The following is a 25,071-nucleotide window of genomic DNA, read 5'->3' as shown; positions in this document are numbered from 1 at the left end:
ATCAACCCTAGTTGTAGTTGGACAAGAGAAATAACAGAGGATGCCGGGACGTCAGGGTATAAGCACAAATCCTTCTTTGATAGAGAAGCAAAAGAAGAAACTTTGCAAATCTGGGTCTGACTTCCATTCATTCAGCAGTTTGAAAGGGGAGAGAAATGTCAGAATTTTAAAGACTTGGATAGGTCGATAGAACTGAAGAAGTTTCTTCGTTCATCAACATGTCATCTGATCTTTCTAATGGCTCTCAGTCTGTTATTTATCTTTGAGGATCTCTCAAATTAATGTATAAAGTCAGAAAGTATATTTCACACAAAAGGTTGACAGGCAGTTTTGTAGCACATTGACAATACAGGTGGAAATGTGTGGCATTTATACATGCAAATTTCTGCAAGGTGTACAGAGGCAAGATTTGACCCAATTGCCTCAGATACTGCAATTATGGAAAGTTCAACTAGACTACAGGACTTACAGTTTAGGTTTATCATTCATTGTCAAAAGCAACCTAAACCACCTTCAAAGGGAGGCGACGTAACGATTCTTCAAAAACAGCGCACAAGAACAAGACTGTGCAACTATGGCAAAGCAAGCAAATGGACTGTGGAATTAAACAGGCAGGAAATTTAACTGTTTTCCAGCTCATTCATTTACATTTAGATTTGTTAATAGATATTGATTGCATTGTTGTTTACATTTTGACCATTTTCTAAGAAGTTATTTAATCAGCCAAAGCTTCAGGCCATGCCATCTGATCTTTTTGATTGCTCTCACACTTGTTTTAATTCATTAATTTGTCTTGGGTAGCTTGGTAGCACCGTGGTTAGCACAACGCTTTATAGAGCTAGTTGTAAAAAAAAATCAACCAGGGTTCAATTCCCGTCACTGTCTGTATGGACTTTGTAAATTCTCCTTGTGACCCTGGGGGTTTCCTCCCACATTCCAAAAGACAGATGGGTCAGATTAGAAAGTTGTAGGCATGCTATGTTAGTGCTGGAAGCATGCTGACACTTGCATACTACCCCTAGCATATCCTCAGATGTATTGTTCATTGACGCAAACGATATAGCTCACTGTACGTTTCAATGAACACGTGGCAGAAAAAGCCAATCTTTAATCCTCCTTTAATTACCTTCAAGGTATTCAAAAAGCTCCTACTTTTCAGTTTTATGCCCTTCTCAATATATCATGTCGTAATCAACAGATGTTATGGTATTGTTTTTCCTGTTCGTGATGTGCAATACTTTTCCTGCAAAACAGTAGTTTATTGTAGCAACCTCAAAGGTGCACAGCTGATTTCAGATACCAACGCAGCCTGGATATCAGACCTGAAACTTGTCTTCATTTGATTGCAGAACCACTGGAGGAGCCTCAAGCAAGGATATTTACCAGCATATAAATTACTATACTGTGTTCATCATTAAACCGAATTTAGAGTACCACCCACAGGAATCAAAATCTAATCAAAATTATGAGATGACAAAGTAGCGAGTTCAATTTATTGAATCAATTTATTTATACAAGAAAGTCTAACAGGATCACATCAGTATTATAATGCAGACAATTTTTTCCATGTGTTTCTCTTCATTCTTTAAAATGTATTCTTCATCCCCAAATAAATACCACAATATACTGAAATCATATCCCCTGCTTCCTTTTAATTAGATTCAAGTTATGGATATACATCACGAGCAGCAGGTTAAATTGCTGCCCTTCTCTTCTTCGCAATGAATTTACAAAATGTTACACAAGTACACTATTTACAAAATTATTTGTACCTTGCAATGCAAGGCTCTATATCAATCTTTGTCTTTAATCATTTTTACACAGTATGGCAACTCTGAACGTAACGATGTTCCAGAAACAAGTTGAGTCTTGTGGCCTTTTGCTTCTTTCTTTCCCACACCCCCTCACTTTGCAACAATGTGCAACAGTACGCCAAAAGCAACTTTTCCCAACCTCCATTGGGAATATAAACCGAGAAAACAACAGTACACCACCGATACATCTACTGTTGCGCTCCAAGGGGCATTTCCATTTAAAAATAAGGGACTCTGCTTTGAAAAATGTTAATTACTAATAAATTAGCTAGAAAATAAAGTGTCAGATTTGACTTAAGGAAAACTTCCATAACTGAGGAGGATTTCATCCAATATTCCTAATTCTCAAGATGCTCAAAATTTAGCCACTGGTCTGATCATCGTTAAACCAAATTCAATGTAGTACACAGAAGAGCCCATCTATCCATCACTGGATCGGAATTACACTTTCACACAAAGTAGAAAACCGACAAAGCCTGGGGATTGCATAGAGGCAAATGCAGAACTGGTGATGACATTTTACGCCAAGGACCAATGCAGAGGTGGCCCCCACAAGTCTCTGTCTGTTGGAATACTTCCAATTGACAATATTTTCACCGAAGTTACTTCTAAACCATGCATTTAAATTGGCACACAATCTTGTCCCTATTCACCGTCAAATCACGTTTAGCAAAATAATTTTCCAAACACAAACATTAAAGAGAATGTACTTAAAAAAAAATTCCATGTTTTACATTCTTCAGTAATGTTTAACCCTCCTAGAAAGACACAACCAGATGCATAATTCTTCATCACCTGCCCATATACAGGTAACTAACCATGGCACATTATATTCTAGTCACTTACAGTCACACTTCACAATCTGAACCACATACGGATACAGTAACTAATCACTTTGCCACTCTGCTTGCATATAGAGAACCAGTTGCACCACCACTGTTCAAGTGCTTCCATTCTACTAATACTTCAGTAACTGAGAGTGAAATGGAAAGCTCACGGAACAGACAGCGACTCTTTAAAATACTGAAAAATTAAAAGAACTGTCAGGCAGTAAGAAATCTTTCCTTGGGAAATGAAAGAATATCCTCTATTGAGATCAGAACTCCCAGCTGCTCAGGAGTTTGAAGAATTGCTTGTTTTATTGATTTGTTTATGGGGGCACATTCCATTTCAGTTATATGTAAAAGCTTTCATACAACTACTGAAGCTTAGTGTGCGCCTGATATTTTCCCCTCATTTATATTATATTCACTAATCTACACCTCATTAAAACCAGAGCAATAAAATAAATTGACAGGGTTAATATTTTTCTCACATATGATGCAGAATTCAGTCAAGCTGGAAGAAGACTAAATGTTGGCAAGTTAAGGGATGGGCTCGGAGTTTAAAAAAAAGGATAGCAGCAAATATTTCACCTGCTCAAACAGAAGCCCCAGTTAACAAACAGCAATTGCTGTTGAGGTATCTGGCAATTGGTACTAACTACATGGCTGAAGTGAACACATTTCTCCTTTCAAAGCAAAAGATGCTTTTGCATGAACATTCCACATTGTGTTGGTATTGATTTAGTGTTGTGTTCCAAAGTAAAGGAAAATTATCTATACACACTGCTGGCTGTACATTCTCCTCAGCTGGCTGCGCTCAATCAGGCACTTTTGTGACAACCACGCTGCATGTGTGAATTTAGATGTTCCTTTCTCAAACTGCAGCATAAATGGAAATTGCATTGTAATTTCTCTTTGTGGTACTCTCAGACTTATAGATCATCCAGGATGTACAGTGAAATGGAAAACAGGCATCAGCTCTTCTGAAAAGGATTGTTATTGATCTCTACCTCTCCTCTATACCTGCTTTAGAAATGCATTTGTTTCCCCTAATTATGATGCTCCCTCCTCCCATCTAGTGGTTCAGTAGGTGATAGCAAACCTTTAGAACCTCATCAGTTGTTGCATTCTTCAAGTACAAGACTGGGGCTATGACAGTCAAAAGGCAATATGACTGAGGCTAAGCCAATGATCACTTTGTTTGACAACCTTATAGCCGCACACTCCGACACTGATCAGCAGAGACTGAACATTCTTTACTCCCTCCTCTTCCCACTCTCGAATGAGGCGCTAGGAGGTATGTGCAGCAACTCTGGGGGAGTCTCCAGCTGATGCCAGCAAAAGCCAAGATCAAACTTGGCAGCCTCTGGTCTGGATGGGTTTCATTCCACACATATGGCAATGTCTTTACCTGCTAATCACCGGGATAGTCCTACAAAATGCATTTGTAAAGTAAAAAGTACTTATTTTTTCAGCAGCTTAAAAAAATAAACTTTTTTTTCTAAATTTTTAATATATAAAATGGCCAGACAAACCTGTTTCAGATTTATTACATTATCACAATTCCCTATCGCTTTCTGGTTGTAACAAGAAATGCACTGAGTTTCCAAAGAACTTTGATGATACAATATAATTAGTCTACAATTGCAAACAGATCAAATGGCTACTGACTGGGACAACCCTACCAATCTTAATTGAGAATTACAAGAACTTGTATCTTTGAAAAATGGAAAAGGGAATTATTGGGGGTTGGATTTTTAAATTTTGAAATCTGTATGATTATTTTTGTAGGGTCTCATTGCAACTATTTACCGAAATTCATGAACTCAGTATAGAGCTACAGTAATCTTTCTAATGTACCATTAAAATAAAACATGCGAGATTAACACTGTTGCTTTATAGAACCGCAGCCTCTGGTCTCATTTCTCGCATTCCTCCTCATTATCACTCTTAAATTTAAATCTCTACCAATTTACAAATCTCTCCCACAAAGTCAAAAGCATCTCTAGACAATTACAATTTTCACTTCACCATTTTCATCAGGCCTGTAAAAGAAGGGAATACTGGTGGAATAATTCAGGGCTGAGCTCTGCCTGGCTTGCGGGTTCTGGATTTCTTCGAGAAGTTGCATGATCTGTTTAGTAGTGTGGTCCTCGGAGGGCAAGTTCTCTTTAGGAACAGGGGTCGTGCTGGATGGATGGGTCTTCAGTGAAACTGCTGGAGATTCTGTGTCATCTGCCAAGCTAATGTCTTGTAGTTCTGGAGGAAAAAAAGCAAATAAATTCAAGTCTTTTTTTGCGTCATCATAGCTTCTTAAGTCTAGTGTTCTAGAAATTTTGAGAGAAGTAAGTATTTGCAGGAATACAATTCACAAATATGCAAGAGTGACATTTAGTTCAACTTGCATCAAAGCAAACATTTACACTGAATGATTTCTTCATCACTCGTCTGTTAGTACGATTATATGGTACCCTCTACTGAGGACAAGACTTCTTAAAATCTGCACCTTCCTAGAGTGTTATACCATAAGTCATTTCACGGCCAAGAGGTGAGTAACCCTTGCACAGATTCCTTTCAGCATCACCCAGACCAAGCAGTACAGGGGCTTGAAGAGCTCACTATAATCCAACCTCTGTTCCCTGCAGCCTCATACCTCACCACCCACCTTATTCTTCAAAGGGTTACAGCTGATACCTCAATGTTTCAGCCTAACTTTTCAATGTTCAACTTTGTTATATGAATACCATCTACCCCTGAAAGGAACACACATAACAACTGAGACAAAAATCTTAAATTATTACGATTAGGACACTTAAATGGATTATTATGGAACATTGTTTTTTAATGCTAATTGTGTCCTTTCTTGCAAGAATTGTAGTAAGTTTATGTTTGTATTTTTTCTTGTGAATGTTGCAAAGCAATTGTGCTAACTACTATGCTACCATATCCCCTCTGTGACCACTACTTTGTATATGAACAATAAACTTGACTTTGGCAAAACAAGAGCTGCAAAATGTTGCTAAAGCCATTGCATAATTATTATCAGAGTAAATCTTAAAATACGAATCATCTGAAAATGAACTAGGCACTGGAAAGGACAACAGTAAAATGCCATGTCGACCCTGTAAAATCCCTCTCACCAACATTGGGGAGCTTATGCCATAAATGAGAGCCATCTCAGAAAACACATTCCAAATCCACATGCTCTGCTAGTTAGGGTTGCAAAAAATATTACCCATTTGGAGGCTTCTCTCCAAACCACACATCTGAGCTGGAAATCACAATTGCTTCAGTCACTCAGTCAAGATCCTGGAACTCTCTCCCCAACAGCACTATAGGGATCTCCACACTTAAAGGACTGCAACAATTCAAGGTGGCACCTGCTCAATGGTAGTTATGGATTAAAATTAAATTTTCCATGACTTAGCCTGCAAAGCCGACATTACTTGAAAGAATGTAAATAAAAACAGCGGAGCAAAGAACTCACGGCAAAATCTGACCTGGTCGGGGATAAACATAGCTAACGAAGGAATGCCGAACATGTGTACAAGACAAACCACAGCTACAGAAGTTTTTAAATGTATCAGATTCCAAAAATCATTAAATGACCACATCACTCTATGCCTTTACACCTGTAAGGTTATGGGGAAGTCAAGAGCGTTCAATTTAACCAGAACTCAGAGTCAACCCTTGTGGATTGCAAGATCTTCCCCCGTCTAATATTTCAAAATTGATTGCAAAATAGAAGCTTTTTGCGGTACAGGGATGGTCATTCAGGAGCAATGGGGAAACTGTACAAAAGTATGAAATTTACAATCCCAACGTGTCCTCTTACAAGTGGTACCAAGTGCAGCATTAGTACTCTGTGGTGGGAAGAGGGTAATATGTTCACTACAAGGCTCAATGGTCTTAAGGGATAAGCTGGATAGCTGTCCCTGACAGTCCAGACTAAAGTGGATGAAAAGTTTACCAGAAGCAAATTGAGACTGTTACACTGCCTATATAAAGTATTCACCCCCCTCGGAAGTTTTCATGTTTCATTGTTTTACAACATTGACTCAAAAAAGTCTTTTTTTCTGTTGATCAATGTCAAAAAAGCCAAATTAAATCCACTGTGATACAAATTGAAAACAGATCTCTATAAAGTGATCTGAATTAATTACAAAAATAAAACACAAAATAATTGATTGCATAAGTATTCACCGCCCTTTAACATGACACATCAAATCATCACCGGTGCAGCAGTTGGTTTTAGAAGTCACATATTTAGTTAAATGGAGATTAACTGGTGTGCAGTAAAGGTGTTTCAATTGATTGTAGTAAAAATACGCCTGTATCTGGAAGGTCCAACTGCTGGTGAGTCAGTATCCTGGCAAAAACAACACCATGATGACAAAAGAACACTCCAAACAACTACTCCGTAAAAAGATTATTGAAATGCATAAATCAGGAGATGGATACAAGAAAAATTCCAAGTCACTGAATATCCCCTGGAGTGCAGTTAAGTCAATCATTAAAAAATGGAAAGAATATGGCACAGTTGTAAATCTGCATAGATCAAGCCATCTTCAAAAACCGAGTGACCGTGCAAGAAGGGGACTAGTGAGGAAGGTCACCAAGAGACCACTGACAACTCTGGGGGAGCTACAAGCTTCAGTGGCTGAGAAGGGAGAGACTGTGCATACAACTGTTGCCCGGGTATTTCACCAGTCGCAGCTTTATGGGAGAGTGGCAAAGAGAAAGCCACTGTTGAAAAAAAAACTCACATGAAATCTCAGCTAGAGTTTGCCAGAATGTGGGAGACTCTGAAGTCAGATGGGATAAGGTTCTATGGTCTAATGAAACCAAAATTGAGCTTTTTGGCCATCAGACTAAATGCTATGTTTGGCATAAGCAAACACTATACATCATCAAATACATCATCATCCAAAAAAGCCAAATTAAATCCACTGTGATTCAATGTTGTAAAGCAATAAAACATGAAAACTTCAAGGGGGGTGGTGGATATTTTGATAGGCATTGTACACCACTACTGTTGTCATTTGGGTGAGATGGAGAGAGCCAGGATACAATTTCTCAAACTTAAACATCCATCCTTATTAGTGACTGGTGGTAACCAAGTCAAAAGCATGATAAAACACAGGTTAGCATCATGTTAATGGGATTTGTTTAACTCCACATTTTTAGAGGTGTGCAATGACAAAGTCCCAGGAGTTTTGCAGTAAAACCATCACAGACCTTCTGTACGTGTGGACGTTAACTCCAATCCATCACCCAGTAAATCCTGCTGCAGTGATTCATCTTCCAGTGGGTGCGTTGACAGTTTTGTGGAATTGATGTATTTATTGTACCATTCGTTCCTTTCTCCCACCAGCCTCAACACCAGCTGTTGTAATTCTGCCAGCTTCATCTGAAAATACACAGGCTTGATTTTAAAACAGTACATATTACAATATCTTGTGCATAAATTAAGGTTATCTGTCTGAATCAACGTTAAACAACTCCAATTTTATTATTAGAAAAATGGCTCTATTACATCATTCTGAGATCTGAACTATTTTTACTTCTCTTATGAATGTAACTACTCTCAATTTAAACAATTCAGTAATAACTATTCTGAAATGGTTCGAGGGATAATTTAAAATATGAATTAATTGTCTGTAGAGATCCAAAATTAGAATTTTCTTTGGCCAGTTTTCTCACACTTAAAGTAGGGACAACTTAAGGACTAATTAAGAAGTCACACAGAGAAAAAAAAATATTCACACATGCACATCATTTCATCTAAACTTCAGGTATTGCTTTGATTTATTTGTTCTTCACCCACATTCCAACAGCAGTTTCCCTAATGCTTCTTATGGTCTTATGACCATAGTCCAATAACGTGGACTAAACACCCACATGAACTAAACTGAAACACTGCATAATAGGCCTCAGAACCATTTGAAACAAATGGCTGCTAAACCAGAGTTTGTTTCTATGCAACCTTGGCCATTTCTGCTTGCTACTTTCAAGACCAATGAGACCAAAAATAAATCTTTCCCCTCACAACAGCTGAATTGGCGTTTTACCAACATGAAACTTGGATGGTTCAGGGGCAGGAAGAGTGCCAGGCTTTAGGTGCTTCAGAAAGGACAGGGAGGGGGGGAAAAGAGGTGGGGTGTGGCACCGCTGATCAGAGATAGTGTCACGGCTGCAGAAAAGGAGGAAGTCATAGAGGGATTGTCTACTGAGTCTCTGTGGGTGGAAGTTAGAAACAGGAAGGGGTCAATAACTCTACTGGGTGTTTTTTTTATATATAGACCACCTAACAGTAACAGGGACATTGAGGAGCAGATAGGGAGACAAATTCTGGAAAGGTGTAATAATAACAGGGTTGTCATGGCGGGAGATTTTAATTTCCCAAATATTGATTGGCATCTCCCTAGAGCAAGGGGTTTGGATAGGGTGGAGTTTGTTAGGTGTTTTCAGGAAGGTTTCCTGACACAATATCTAGATAAGCTTACAAGAGGAGAGGTTGTACTTGATCTGGTATTGGGAAATGAACTTGGTTAGGTGTCAGGCTCTCAGTGGGAGAGCATTTTGGAGATAGTGATCACAATTCTATCTCCTTTACCATAGCATTGGAGAGGGATAGGAACAGACAAGTTAGGAAAGTGTTTAATTGGAGTAAGGGGAAAATATGAAGCTATCAGGCAGGAACTTGGAAGCATAAATTGGGAACAGATGTACAGAAGAAATGTGGCAAACGTTCAGGGGATATATGTGTGGCATTCTGCATAGGTATATTCCAATGAGACAGGGAAAGGATGGGAGGGTACAGGAACCATGGTGTACAAAGGTTGTTGAAACTCCAGTCAAGAAGGAAAGCTTACGAAAAGTTCAAAAAACTAGGTAATAATAGGGATCTAGAAGATTATAAGGCTAGCAGGAAGGAGCTTAAGAATGAAATTGGGAGAGCCAGAAGGGGTCATGAGAAGGCCTTAGCAGGCAGGATTATGGAAAACCCCAATACGTTCTACAGGTATGTGAAGAGCAAGAGGACAAGATGTGACAGAATAGGACCAATCAAGTGTGATAGTGGAAAAGTGTTTATGGAACTGGAGGAGACAGCAGAGATACTTAATGAATACTTTGCTTCAGTGTTCACTACGGAAAAGGATCTTGGTGATTGTAGGGATAACTTACAGCGGATTGAAAAGCTTGAGCTTATAGACATTAAGAAAGAGGATATGCTGGAGCTTTTGGAAAGTATCAAGTTAGTTAAGTCTCAGAGACCAGATGAGATGTACTCCAGGCTACTGTGAGAGGCCAGGAAGGAGACCGCTGAGCCTCTGGCAATGATCTTTGTATTATCAATAGGGACGGGAGAGGTTATGGAGGATTGGAGGGTTGCAGATGTTGTTCCTTTATTCAAGAAAGGGAGTACAGATAGCCCAGGAAATTATAGACCAGTGAGCCTTACCTCAGTGGTTTGTAAGTTGATGGAGAAGATCCTGAGAGGCAGATTTTGAACATTTGGAGGGATAATATAATTAGGAATAGTCAGCATGGCTTTGTCAAAGGCAGGTCGTGCCTTGCAAGCCTGATTGAATTTTTTGAGGATGTGACTAAACACATTGATGAAGGCAGAGCAGTAGATGTAGTGTATATGGATTTAAGCAAGGCATTTGATAAGGTACCCCATGCAAGGCTTATTGAGAAAGTAAGGAGGCATGGGATCCAAGGGGACATTGCTTTGTCGATCCAGATGTGGTTTGCCCACAGAAGGCAAAGTGTGGTTGTAGACAGGTCATATTCTGCATGGAGGTCAGTGACCAGTGGTGTGCCCCAGGGTTCTGTTCTGGGACCCCTCCTCTTTGTGATTTTTATAAATGATCTGGATGAGGAAGTGGAAGGATGGGTTAGTAAATTTGCTGATGATACAAAGGTTGGCGGTGTTGTGGATAGTGTGGAGGGCTGTCAGAGGTTACAGTGGGACATCGATAGGATGCAAAAACTGGACTGAGAAGTGGCAGATGGAGTTCAAGCCAGATAAGTGTGAAGTGGTTCATTTTGGTAGGTCAAATATGATGGCAGAATATAGTGTTAATGGTAAGACTCTTGGCAGTTTGGAGGATCAGAGGGATCTTGGGGTCAGAGTCCATAGGACACTAAAATTTGCTGCACAGGTTGACTCTGTGGTTAAGAAGGCATACAGTGCATTGACCTTCATCAACCGTGGGATTGTGCTTAGGAGCCGACAGGTAATGTTACAGCTATATAGGACCCTGGTCAAGACCCCACTTGGAGTACAGTGCTCAGTTCTGGTCACCTCACTATAGGAAGGATGTGGAAACTATAGAAAGGGTGCAGAAGAGATTTACAAGGATATTGCCTGGATTGGGGAGCACACCTTATGAGAATAGATTGAGTGAACTCGGACTTTACTCCTTGGAGCAGCGGAGATGACAGGTGACCTGATAGAGGTTTATAAGATAATGAGAGGCATTGATTGTATGGATAGTCAGAGGTTTCCTCCCAGGGTTGAAATGGCTAACACAAGAGGGCATAGTTTTAAGGTGCTTGGAAGTAGGTACAGAGGAGATGTCAGGGGTAAGTTGTTGTTGTTGCTTTACGCAAAGAGTGGCGAGTGCCTGGAATGGGCTGCCGGCGACGGTGGTGGAGGCAGATATGATAAGGGACTCCTGGACAGGTACATGGAGCTTAGAAAAAAAAGAGGGCTATGGGTAACCCTAGGTGATTTTTAAAGTAAGTAAGCATTGTGGGCCGAAGGATCTGTATTGTGCTGCAGGTTTTCTATGTTTCTATGGTATTTCCGAGCCACAAGTGGCACAATATTAAGCCAGCATCTCTAAAAAGGCAAATCATACCCACAAGGCATTCTGCAGATGCTGGAAATTTTGAGCAACGTACACAAAATGCTGGAGGAACTCAGCATGTCAGACGGCATCTATGGTTGGGAATACATAGATGACATTTTGTGCTGAGACCCTTAAGCAGGACTGGTGAAATCCCGATGAAGAGTGTCGGCCCAAAATGTCAACTGTTTATTCCCCTCTGTAGATGCTGCCTGACTTGAGGAGTACATCCATCATTTTGTATGCTTTCCTCCAAAGTGGAAGTTCTGTACCCTCATGTATGGGCAGCCAGGATGAAAGTGAAAGAGAAGTTCAGATAAATTCTGGAACAATTAAGCTTGTCTGTACCTCAACCCAGTAAATCATCAGGCTTTTAAATTAGTGTGGTAATCAAGGGGAGAAAGGGCATAAAATCTTAGAAAGTGTCAAGGAAGCTTTAACATATAGCTCACAGAGAAAAAAAAAACTAGCAATCTTAACAGACCAAGGTCAGAACACCAATTGATTTTGCAATTTTTCTTTTTTTAAAAGGTCCTTCAGGAAGCTTCCGCCACATCAATCTCCAACTTCATTAGCTTTAAAATTAGTTAAAATTAGAACGTGTAGCCCTGACAATTTGTTCTTGTCAATACAAACCTCAGCATGACTGTGATTGCAACCACATATTACCAACTGAAATGTGAACACCATCTCACTTAGCATAACTCAGTAAGCCAAGTTATTCTACACGGTTCATGTTACTGAGACACAGACATTCACCTAGCTCCTTCAAAATACCGTGCTTAATATTTCCATTCACCTCTTTACCATTGCTACTTAATCAAAAATCTCAAAAGTAATCAGTTAAAAGAGATGTCAAAGATATCACAGTTAATATAGCTCAAAATGCATCAATTGTATTTAAAGGAGTGGCCAAATCAACTACCGTGCATTAACAGAATTAACATTAATATCATACTGACAGCATACATTTATCATTCTAAGAACTACAGATACCTTCATTTCTTCCTTATCCTGAGCCAACCTGCTGATGTACTCTTCCTTTTCTGTGTGCCTCTGTTTAAGAATGGCTCTCTGACTCTGGTAAAGTGCAATGTACTCGCCTAAGAACACAATTAAATGCAAGTCAGAATCAATTAAATAAGTAAATTCTATACAAATCAACAGTTACTTCCAAAAGGTGTGGATGAGGAGGGGAAGAAAAAAAATTTAAAATGTGCATAGTTCCAGAGAAAGGCAAAGGAGTAGTCCTAATTTGATAGAGCTGATATAAGCACATAATTGAATAGGCATGTTCTGTACTGTTCTTGAAAAACTGTAATCTTGTATATATTGATAAAGTGGACCATATAAAATTTAGTAAGATGTTGAATCCCAATAAGGCAGCAGCAAATCTGGTCTTGTAACCCACTGATCACCCCCAATGAGTGTGGGTGGCATGGGCAGCACCAAGCACCAGGATTTGCAGAGTAAGTGGGCACAGTAAGAGCAAATGGGCATAGGGAGAGGGGGCAGATAATTGACAGAAGAGTGAGAGGGAGTGTGCAGGAGACTATGGAGGTAAAAGATGAGCAGCATTAGAATGAAAGAAAACAAGCATACATGATAAGACATTTGTTTACATTAATAAAACATAAAACCTGTTCAGTTAAGACACACTTCAAAATGACAACTACATATACAAATTACTGATATAGCCCTTGAAAAGGCCCAAATATTTTCATCTTCCTTACTCAACTGAAAATGTGTGATGTTATAATTATAGTGGATTAGTTATGCTATAACTACAAAATTAGCCAAATGTAAGTGGATGAGGTACTTCACAAACTGCCCATAATTACACAGCAGTACAAATAATTTGAAAATCTACATCAGCTATATCTAAATAAACTCTGTACTTCCTGATATGTAATATCCAAAATTTAAGAAATGCATTCAAATCCTTTTAACTGCTACAGTGATACCTTACTAGACATCTTGACAAAAACTTTAAAATGAATTTTATTACAAAGAAATGACCAAAAATAATTTCAATTGCAAAATCCCTTATTGGCTAGTGAGAGATATTCAAAACATGCAGTGGAGACAATTGGAATACTTTCATTTGAAATTAGATACCTATAGTATCAGTTTCCCCAGACAACTGCACACAGCGATGTTCCAACTCCTCTACTCGTTCCTTTAGATCTACCTTCTCCTGCATCAGTGCTGTGAATCGAACCTATTGAAATGAAAATGCAGTGACATTAACATATATAATCAAAACAAGAAGCCCGCTATTCTTTTGATGCTTTCAGAAACACAAAGTGCTCTGATGGGTTACTCCAGGGTGCTAAGCTCATCATTTCCCTTCACAGACACTGACAGACTCACTCCCTTTAAGTTAAAAATCACTTTTGCATTCATATCACTTCATGACTTGTCTCATGATTTCTGCAGCCGCTACGTTATCTCCAATCCCAAGATCTCGATGCTCTTGCAATTCTATCCTCTTATCTTCACTCCTTCATTTAGTTCTGTGCCTTTTCTGGGCTCTTAAAATATTAATTTTCTACAAAAACAAGCCATCCACCTTTTTTGTCTTTAGTGAAGCAGAGACTAGCAGCGGCTGGCTGGACTGAATGGCACGTTTTTCTCCTGTAGATTTGATGCCAGTCATATTCCTCCAGCTGTTTGTTTTGTTTGCTTCAGAATCCAGCATCCACAGACCCTTGTTTCCTGTAACACCGTTATAGGACCGGCCATTGAGGTACAGCGAAAAAAAGGAAAAATAAAGTATACATTCACTAACCTGCAGCTGGTCCATGGCAGCTTTCAAAGCCTCATGTACTTCCGCTGGCACTGTGTCTCCATCGCTTACTGCTTCTGTAGGTCCTGAAAGGGCAATTAAAATCTACTTAAATATCTTCCAACAAGATTGACAGGCAAGTTTAATCCTAGTTTCACTAAAAGCTTTGCAGAATTACAGAAAGGCTATAACACAAGAGTCTATATATCCGGACTGGGCCCGAGAGCAATTCAGCCAGTCCCAGTTCCTCGACACTTTACCACTTCTTTCCAAGTACTTATCCAGTCCTACACTGAACTCTGGGAGCAGGATGACTGCGTGATTTAGTTTTATAGCACAAATATGAAAAGCTTACTAAAATTACTCAAGCTCTTTCCTTACAACCCTTTCAAGCTTTTCTCCATGTCCCCTTGAAGGCTATTACCCAGTCTGCTTCCATTACTCCTTTGGGTGGCATACTGATCTCCTCATTCCCTCGGATTTTCTGTTTTCTGTAGTATAGACATGTAATGTACGTCGGATGGCCATGATGGGATGCTGTCTTTTACTGCATGCCATGCTGCGAAGTTTGTGCAAAAAAAAAGCCATTCATTTCAGTGGGTAGCACCAAGTTTCTAGCTTTATCGGAGTTCATCTCAGGCTACATTCACAAAGTCCTGCTGAAGGGTCTCAGCCTGAGATGTCGACTGTACTCTTTTCCATAGATGCTGCCTGGCCTGCTGAGTTCCTCCAGCATTTTGTGCGTGTTGTTTGGATTTCCAGCATCTGCAGATTTTCTCATTTGTTTTTACATTCATAAAGATACCATTTGGTACTCTTACCTTACTTTGCCCAGATACTGACACTACTTTTATACATCACTCACTTAGCTTAAATCTCAAAAATCCAAGGGATCATAAACTGAATTTGTGTTTTTTTTAGTAAACCTGCTTTCTCCCATTATCATATGCATTACAAATACAGAATGGGCTTAGAACATCTTTACTTCCTAACATGACCAATGAATATGGTGATACAAGTTGTGCTGCTTCCATTGGGAAGGAGGTTTAAAATATTATCTGCAATGTTTAATTATCTATATCGTCAGCATTAATATTTTTAAAAATTAATCAGAACCTGGTTTAATATCACTGGTTTAAATTTGCTGTCTTTGTGGTAGCAGTACAATGCAATACGCAATAGAAAAAACTATGATTTACGGTAAGTATATAGATTTTTAATAGTTAAATAAGTAGTGCAAACACAGAAATAAAAAGTAGTGAGGTAGTGTTCAAGGGGTCAATGTCCATTCAGAAATCAAATGGCAGAGGGGAAGAAGCTGTTCCTCAAATGTTCAATGTGTGCCTTCAGGCTTCTCTACATCCTTCCTGATGAGAAGAGGGCATGTCTTGGGTGATGAGACTCCTTAATGATGGATGCCGCCTTTTTAAGGCATTGCTCCTGGATACTACGGAGGTTAGTGCCCATGACTGCAGCTTATTTCAATCCTGTGCAGTACCTTCCCCACCTTATACCCCCCCACCCCACATACCAAACTGTGATGCAGCCAGTTAGGATGCTCTCCATTGTACATCTGAAGAAATGTGCGAGCTTCTTCAGTGACAAACCAAATCTCCTCAAACTCCTAATGAAATATAGCCACTGTCGTACTTTCTTTGTAATTGCATCAATATGTCGCATTCAAGTCAGATGCAAGTAAAGCAGTTATAAATTACATTGTCATTAAGATCTCTGGGCAAAACAAAAAATCATTCTGCTTTTTAACAATGGAATCTGTATTTGTGTTCTTCTAGGCCCACTGCCTGCAACTCAGTTTCTCCAAGCTACTGAAACTTTCAACTTTACTACTGGCAACATTTTCTGAACTGTAGAGTTTTGTATGATCGTGAATCCTCTCCTAGACCTTTAACGGCCAGAGCAACAGCAGCATAAGCAGTAAATGGCAGAGGACTTGCCCAGGAAATTTTAAAGACAACGGTTAAGACCTCTATTTTCTGGAACACATAAAAAGGAATGAAACAGGCTAGAGGGAAGCTGCACAGGACAGAGCGAATAATTAGTATGAATGATAGATTATGTGAACTAAAACCTGGGCAGTGGATTCACAATTTTTTCCTATTATTGTGTATTGCATTGTTTTAGAAGCTGCCTGGCCTGCTCAGTTGCTTCAGCATTTTGTGTGTATTACTATAGAGTCAAAAACAATTTAGCAATACTAAATAGATGTGCAATTTTTTTGCTGCACAGAGGAAACTAATTAATATCTGCAGTGATCATCTGGGCACAGAGACAACAAGACCGTTCAGATCAGTGTCATGCAACTGCTGTAAAATATAATTTACAATGCTTGGCTTATTCATTAAAAGTATCATGTTCACGTGACAGGGTACATACGTATCACAGTATTTATGAAGGATTTTTGCAGCATTATCGCTTTTTGAATTACTCTCACTTTCAACTGATGCTGCAAATTCCTTGGCTGTGGGTGGTTCTATCGTCATCATAGTTCATCACTACATTACAATGCTGTCAGCTGTTTTGTTTAAATTTAATATTAATCAAATTTCCCCAAGCTTAATTCCTTAGTCTTCCAAAACAATCTGGAGAGACAATCATCTGAGACTGATTCCTATCCATTTGGCACTCTTCTGTTTAATTTTCATCTTCATTATTGGAATTGTAAAGATAAAGGAACTTTGTAATTCCATTACACTCAGACCCCACATAGCGCTGATTTGTTATGTGGTTATTCAATTCTTTATTGAAATTTTTTTAAATGATAAAAATTCATTCTAAACAACACTTAAAACTACTCAATTACAGTAAACATTCAATCAGCCAACAAGAGTTCTTTACAGATGTCTGAGCCACTCACAGCCAATTACGTATTAGTTCACACTCTGCCTCCCCCACATGCGTAAAAGTTCTTGCTCCCTCACCAATTTATTTCATTTTTTTTAAATTGGCCTGCAACTTTTAGTGAGGGTAGTACATCTACAATTTGAATTGAATTGAATTTATTTCTTACATCTTTCACATACACAAGGAGTAAAAAATCTTTACACTACATCTCCATCTAAATGTGCAATTTATAGCAATTTGTAATAAATAGCACGTAAAACAGGACAGTCAATATAGCACAAAAATACAATTGCATCAGCATGGATTAATCAGTCTGATGGCCTGGTGAAAGAAGCTGCCTGGAGCTTGTTGGTCCTGTCTTTAACGCTGAGGTACCGTTTCCCAGATGGTAGCAGCTGGAATAGTTTGTGGTTGGGGTAACTTGGGTCCCCAATGATCCTTCAGGCTCTTTTTACGCACTTGTCTCTGTAAATGTCCTGAAAAGTGGGAAGTTCACATCTACAGATGCGCTGGGCTGTCTGCACCTCACTCTGCAGAGTCCTGCAATTGAGGGAATTACAGTTCCCATACCAGGCAGTGATGCAGCCAGTCAGAATGCTTTCATTTGTGCCCCTGTAGAAAGTTCTTAGGATATGGGGACTCATGCCAAACTTCTTCAACCGTCTGAGGTGAAAGAGGCGCTGTTGCGCTTTTTTCACCACACAGCCTGTATGTACAGACCATGTGAGACCCTTGCTAATGTGTATGCCGAGGAACTTAAAGCTGTTCACCCTCTCAACACCAGATCCATTGATGTTGTAGGGGTTAGCCTGTCTCCATTCCTCCTGTAGTCCACAACCAACCCCTTTATTTTTGCGACGTTGAGGGAGGGGTTGTCTTCTTGACACTACTGAGTCAGGGTGATGACTTCCTCTCTGTAGGCTGCCTCATTATTATTTGAAATTAGGCCAATCAGTGTAGTGTCATCAGCAAATTTAATTAGCAGATTGGAGCTGTGGGTGGCGACACAGTCATGGGTATACAGAGAGTAAAGGAGGGGGCTTAGGATACGGCCTTGAGGGGCACCTGTGTTGAGGGTCAGAGGGACAGAGGTGAGGGAGCCCACTCTTACCACTTGCCGGCGATCTGACAGGAAGTCCAGGATCCAGCTGCACAAGGCAGGGTGAAGGCCGAGGTCTCTGAGCTTCTTGTTGAGCCTGGAGGGGATTATGGTGTTGAATGCAGAACAGTAGTCCAAGAAAAGCAAAGCGTCCTTCTTCTCCAGATATGTAAGGATGGTGTGTAAAGCTGTGGCTATTGCGTCGCCTGTCGATCGGTTGTGTCGGTAGACGAATTGTAGGGGGTCCAGTGTGGGGGGTAGCATGCTGCAGATGTAGTCCTTGACCAGCTTCTCAAAGCATTTGCTTATTATTGAGGTGACTGTGACAGGACGCTAGTCATTCAGACACGTTACCTTGGTCCTTTTAGGTACAGGACCAATGGTGGATGTTTTGAAGCAGGAGGGCACTTTACACTGCGAGAGGAAGAGATCAGATGTGCCACGCACATCCCGAGTAGCTGTCCTGGGATGCCGCCCGGTCCCGCAGCCTTGTTGGAAACACATGTCCACTCCTCTATGGCTGTGAAACTACAAGCATTATGATGTTTGGAAACTGGTGAGTGTCAGGTTGATGTTGGCACCTCTTTGAAATTGGCTACTTCCATGATCAGAAGAATTATAAAACATGCAGACAAGCTTAAAGCTTCTGCAACGACGACCTCAAAGCTATCATCAACGAAGGTGACTCGTTCAAGGAGCCACTTGCTTAGAAAATAGACTAAATATATGGGTGGTTGTCCAAACACATGCCCCTAAACCAGCTGATAATAACAGAAAAGGCAAGAAGCATCTTCAATCATATTCAAGAAGATACGTCGGTAACATTCACAGCCAGCAGAGGTGGGCTTGATAGATTTATATAGTGCAGTAATCTCTATAGCATACATAACATTGGTGAAATGGCTAGTGCAGACAGCAAGCAGCCCAGGATTTTCCTGTAATACTGAAGGCAATAATTAAAAAGGGCGATTATTCTCCTGAGCTTGTCTTCAACGTGGATGAAACGGGCCCATTTTGGAAAAGAATGTCTTCTTGTACTTTCATCTCCCGAAAATAGAAACCTACATCTGGGTTCAAGGCTGCAAAGGACTGCTTAATCACAAAATTCCTCAGCACTAACATCACCACGAACACACAAATTATTGATCAGTTCATTGATAATGACTCTGTCTGGGAGTGAAGTAATAAGCAAAGAGAAGTGTTTTTGACATGATTTCCTGCTACATGAGAGGAAATTTAAGAAAAGGCAGTCAAATCTTGATGCCTAATTGAAGAAGGCAGTGAAGTCAGAGGAGGACCCACAGCCTGGTCCTTCCTCTAAGATGTAACCACCAACAGCTTCCCTCTGCTGCTGCTGCGATGTGTGGCTGCTCCACTGATGTACAGTTTAGGCCTATTTGCATGTTTGTTACTCCACGATTACTGTGTATACATAAAATATCATGTATCTCGGGTTTTTTAAAATCAGGTAAACATGTCTGTTTACATAGCACTCCACCTCTGAGGAACACATCCTCAGTGTTAAGTGGGGTCTGAGTGTGTACTCAAGCACAGAAAGTATCAATATAACAGGGTTAAGTTAACTAAACACTGACAATATTAATGCAGCAGAGTTTTGGTAAAAATAATAAAGTGGCTACCTCTGGACTCGTTGTGCTTGTGTGTTAGGGCAGACATTTGTTGCAACAGAATCTGGTGCTGCTGCTTCTGATCTAAGAACTGTAGAGTTAGTTGATCTCTTTCTTTCTGCAGTTGGCTTAGTGCCGACTTCAGGAAATCAACCTGAACAATGAATGGAGAGAAAAGGCTTTCAGACAAAGAACAAACACAAGAATATGCAAGACACCATGACACTGGTGACAGCCACCTGGTCACTCAGCAACAGGCTATTATATGAAAACAGAAAGGACATTGGACTCAAAATAACAGATTCATTTTACTTCATCATCACATTAGTTATAGATGTAATACTGGTCAGAATTAAGTCTTAATGACAAAAATAATAATATTTCCTTCCATTTTACTGAGTATATCAACCAAGATGGGCTCACCAGTAAATATGGATTTGTTGCTGCACAGTCACAATTCAAATCGTGTCCATTCCAAAACCATCTGAGTAACGCAATGCACCGGGATGTGGACAGCTTCAACAAAATCTATCTACGATGACAACCTACAAGAGTTCTTGCTCTGACAGCGTAATGTACTTTCCCCATTTTCTTAGATTCCAACATACATTATCTGTTGCTTTTGGAAATCCATGGTTTTAAGAACCAAGAAAGAGCAACTGCATCCAATCAGAACAACCCTTTTGGACAAATTAACTTTATCTAAATTCCTGCTCTTCACTTTTTAAAATCTAGAAATGTGTTAAATCTCCATTCTACCCATAACTACTCATCCTTCCTGGCACAGCAAGTAAAAACAGGAAAAACTCATCCAGGCTGGTACATGCATATTAAATAAGCCTGCTTAAAAACAAACATCATTGTTTCCTGAAATAATTCAATCACACACTAATTTTTATGTTTGGTTATGAAAATGCAAAAAAAAGTAATAACTTATCCTATTCCTTCAGATCAACAAACTTCTTTTTTTTTTCAGTTCGAATCTACTAATGTGTGTATTCATCATTCATATTTCTTAGGACATAGGATATCATTTAACTAATTGGTTATGACATTTCTCAGAGAAATCCCATTTCCCCCATTTCTATACCAACCCTGTTTTCCTCTCACCATCCTCCTCATCCTACTCTCTTGCCATCCACCTACACTACAGGCAATCTTCCGGAACCAACCAGCACATTTTTTGGCACTTACAAGAACACTAAAGCGTATGGAGAAAGAATACCAAAAACTTCACCACACTAACTCCCATCAATAAATTTCTGAACACTCAGGGATTACAGTGATATGCTTTAAAGGGAGTTAAAGGGCATGTATATACAAGTTCAATTTTACTGAACGGTAAAACAGACTCAATGGGCTGAATGGCCTACTCACATTACTACTTCTTACGTTCCTCAGGCCCTAAAGATAACCTTACCATTTCTTCTTTACTTTCTAATTCTTCGGGTATTGTAATGTGGGGTTTCTGGATTCTATCTGGTAGAATCCCATCACTTTCCACTCCATCACCTAGTGGCAGAAAGTTAAATATTTATGTCAGTAAGAACCCTTGGAAATCCGGCAATGTTTAATTGTTTTAAAAACTGCTGTAAGAGCGTTTTGCTTAAATCAGGCAGCCACAACATTTAGAGCACTGATGCACAGTCCACGAGTCTATTTACTTCATACTCGGAAAATGGGACTACCGCCTTTTTTTCCTGAATCCAAAAGGAACAGAAACTATTTGTCCCAATTCCTGAAAAGGGCCTGCAGGCCTCAGGCACAGGTATACATCCCAGTGTCATTAATTCCAACACCTGTATTTGCAAATTATTATTAAATACAACTTAACACATTGTTTCCTCAGAATAGAGTTTTAATGACGCATTAAACATTCATGGTATTAAGAGTCACAGTCGGAGCTCATCACTGAAAACAAACTTTATACTAGGATTAACTTGTAGACATCGCCACCTACCTGAGCATTATTACACTGCAGCCAGAGTCACATTTCCTGGAAATCCTATACAGTATTATAATCTTTGTTGCAAAATATAATGATGTTGAAGAATTGACAGTTCTTTGAGGGGTTTAAAGTATTCTGGCATTTGACTTGTAAGCTAGATTCTGTTTTTATTCATGTAGTGAGATACAGAGAAGAACAGGCCTTACAGTCCTTCAAGCCACGATGCCCAGCAATCCCCTGATTTAATCTACCGGTACATCTTTGAACTGTGGGAGCAAACCTGTGCATCTGGAGAATGGACAGACTCCCTGCAGGCGTCGGCAGGAATTGAACCTGGGTCACCTGTACTGCTAAGCTCTGTGCTAACCATAATGCTACTGAAGTTCCAAAACAATCAAAGTTAATTACAGGTCAGGAGAATGTATTCAAAAATGATTAAGAATATGGATTTCATTACAATAGGCAGAATGAAATTTGGAGAAAAGGAGGGAAAAGCCCACTACTGGACATATTTACATATAGATTAGGAGCAGGAATAGACCATTTGACCCCTCAAGACTGCAGAGCTATTAGCAACAACTTGGCTAGTTTGAATGTATCCTCAAAACTGTATTCTTGTCTATCAACTGCAACCTTTTATCCCTTTGCTTTTAATACATCCACTTGGCCATGGACAGCCCCCCAAGAGGGTAGGGCACGGGGCTAGCAACCCCATCCTGTAAAAACCCAGTGCTATAGAAATGCTAACAGAGGCTGCAAAGGTCTCATCCTTGGGAGAAGGATACACCAAGATGAGGAGCTACACCTGGAGACAACTTGAAAGACTGGCCCAGAACTGAGAACTCTAGCTGTTACTGTCGATGGCCTATGCCCCCAGTAGGGGTGATGGGGTTTAAGTTGTAATATATCAATTTAATTATGATTTAAAATATTGTGTTTCCACCACTGTTCCAAAGATTCATGGTTCTGAGTCAAAGGTTCACTTCATCTAAATTAAATGGGTGACCCCTTATCATTAAACTGTGAAGTCTTGTCCCAGATTCATCCAATAAAACATCCTCTCCTCAACAAACCTATAAGGTTCCCCAATGAGGTCTTAGTAATATCATATTAAATATACTGTTACTCCATTATTTTTGTATTCATTCCCTCTTGCTTTATGTGAGAATATTGTGAGCTTTTCTAATTATTTGCACTACCTTCTTGCACACTGGCCTTTTGTGAATCATACACTGGGGCCCCAAGATTCTGCTGTATTACCAGGCTCTACAATCTTTATTTAATATATATTTTAAAAATTCCTGCCAAAATGGACAATTTCACAGTTTTTTTCCCCCATATAGTGGACAGCAAGGAAGGCTATCATGGGTTGCAGAGGGATCTGGATCAGCTGGGAAAATGGGCTGAAAATTGGCAGATGGAATTTAATGCAGAAGGGGAGGTTTTGCACTTTGGTAGGACCAAACAGGGTCAGTCTTACACAGTGAATGGTCGGGCACTGAGGAATGTGGTAGAACAAAGGGACCTGGGAATGAAGGTCTATAATTCAGTGAAAGTAGCATCACAAGGAGATAGAGTCGCAAAGAAAGCTTTTGGCATATTGGCCTTCATAACTCAAAGAATTGAGTGTAGATGGGATATTGAAGACATTGAGGCCTAATTTATAGTATTGTGTGCAATTTTGGCAATCTATCTACAGGAAAGATGTAAATAAGAAAATTTACAAGGATGTTGCCAGGTCTGGAGGACCTGAGTTATAAGGAAAGATTGAATAAGTTAGGACTTTAATTTCCTAGAATGTAAAAAGTTGAGAGGAGATTCAAAAAGGTATACAAAATTATGACGGGTATAGACAGGTTAAATGCAAGCAGGCTTTTTCCACTGAGGTAGGGTGGGACTATAACCAGGGGTCATGGGGTAAGGCTGGAAAGTGAAAGTTTAAGGTAAACATGAGGGGAAACTTCTTCGCTCAGAGGGTCATGAGAGTGTGAAACGAACTGCCAGCTGAAGTGGTGTGTGTGACCTCGATTTCAGCATTTAAGAGAAATTTTGATAGGTTCATGGATGGTAGGGATATGGAGTGCAGGTCGATGGGAGTAAGCAGTTTAAATGATTTTGGCATGGACTAGATGGGCCAAAGAACCCATTTCTGTGCTGTATTTTTCTATGACCCAATAAACTCTATATTAGATGCCACTTGCCAGATCACTGTCTCACTTAACCGAACTCTGTCCCTTTGTGGTCTCATGTCTCATTGCAGCTTATTTGATATCATAATCAAATGTACAAACCATATCTTCAAAGCTTTCATTGTAAGAACGTTTGGCCTCAGCTATAATCACTATTATACGCCACTAAATACATTTTGCCAACCAAAAGTCCCATTGGTTGGAGATTTGCTGAATATGCAGCTTAATGTTTCAGAATAAAATGAACGAGAAACAATGCTTTAAAATAAAGCTTAAAACAAAGCCTTCCAGACCTTCAACTCTAAGCTGTGGACTGATCTCATTTAGCTCTGCTGTCAATGTGCTGATCTGTGCCTTTAGTTCTTCATTTTCCTTGTTCAATTTTTCCAGTTGCTCCTGTGGAAGGACAAGTTATTGTGAGTCTCTATGAACAAGCATTCTGAATGCATTTTTGCATTACTTCTTTGGAATTCCAGCAGGTAGAAATATGCGGTCTATCACAATCTTTTGGCACCAGTTATATATGTCAGTCCATAGCCTCCTCTTGTGCCACAATAAGACCATCCTCAGGGTGGAGGAGCAATACCTTATATTGTCTGAGTAACCTTCAACCTGATGGCATAAACATCAATTTCTCTAACTTCCATTATTTCTTCCCCACCCCCACCCCCCATCTTCTCTCTTCTCCATTTTCTCTTTCCAATAAAAATAAACTTCTCTTCCCCTTGCCTTCTTCTATTCCCCACTCTGGGCTCATATGTCTTCTCACCTGCCTATCATCCCCCCCTGGGTCCCCTCCTCCTTCTCTTTCTCCTATGGTCCACTCTTCTCTCCTATCAGATTCCTTCCTCTCCATCCTTTTACCTTTCCTATCCACCCAGCTTCACTTACCACCTTCTAGCCATCCTCCTTCACCTCTCCTCACCATTTTATTCTGGCGTCTTCCCCCTTCCTTTCCAGTCTTGGATACTCAGTTTCTTCAGCATTTTGTGTGTGTTGAGTTAAATATGATGATATTTTTAGTTTAAATTGATTACTTCAAGAAAGGATAACTTGGA

At 39.8% G+C, this 25,071-nt stretch overlaps 1 protein-coding gene across 3 annotated transcripts in view; it reads right to left on the bottom strand.

Annotated features, from left to right (window-relative positions):
* Positions 1 to 1,486: 1,486 nt before the first annotated feature.
* golga2 (golgin A2) overlaps positions 1,487 to 25,071 on the bottom strand; it is an 87,130-nt gene continuing 63,545 nt past the window's right edge. For all 3 annotated transcript variants that reach the window (XM_073052812.1, XM_073052814.1, XM_073052815.1), the window contains 8 exons: positions 24,307 to 24,409; positions 21,297 to 21,388; positions 19,889 to 20,030; positions 14,291 to 14,373; positions 13,618 to 13,720; positions 12,496 to 12,602; positions 7,877 to 8,048; positions 1,487 to 4,897 (listed from right to left, as the gene is read on the bottom strand). In XM_073052812.1, the coding sequence (XP_072908913.1) occupies positions 4,644 to 4,897; positions 7,877 to 8,048; positions 12,496 to 12,602; positions 13,618 to 13,720; positions 14,291 to 14,373; positions 19,889 to 20,030; positions 21,297 to 21,388; positions 24,307 to 24,409 (1,056 nt within the window). In that variant the 3' untranslated portion in view covers positions 1,487 to 4,643. The remainder of the gene's footprint in view (positions 4,898 to 7,876; positions 8,049 to 12,495; positions 12,603 to 13,617; positions 13,721 to 14,290; positions 14,374 to 19,888; positions 20,031 to 21,296; positions 21,389 to 24,306; positions 24,410 to 25,071) is intronic.

This window comes from Hemitrygon akajei, chromosome 7 (assembly GCF_048418815.1).
Source record: "Hemitrygon akajei chromosome 7, sHemAka1.3, whole genome shotgun sequence".
Taxonomy (NCBI): domain Eukaryota; kingdom Metazoa; phylum Chordata; class Chondrichthyes; order Myliobatiformes; family Dasyatidae; genus Hemitrygon; species Hemitrygon akajei.
This window is presented reverse-complemented; position numbering and strand designations above follow the sequence as displayed.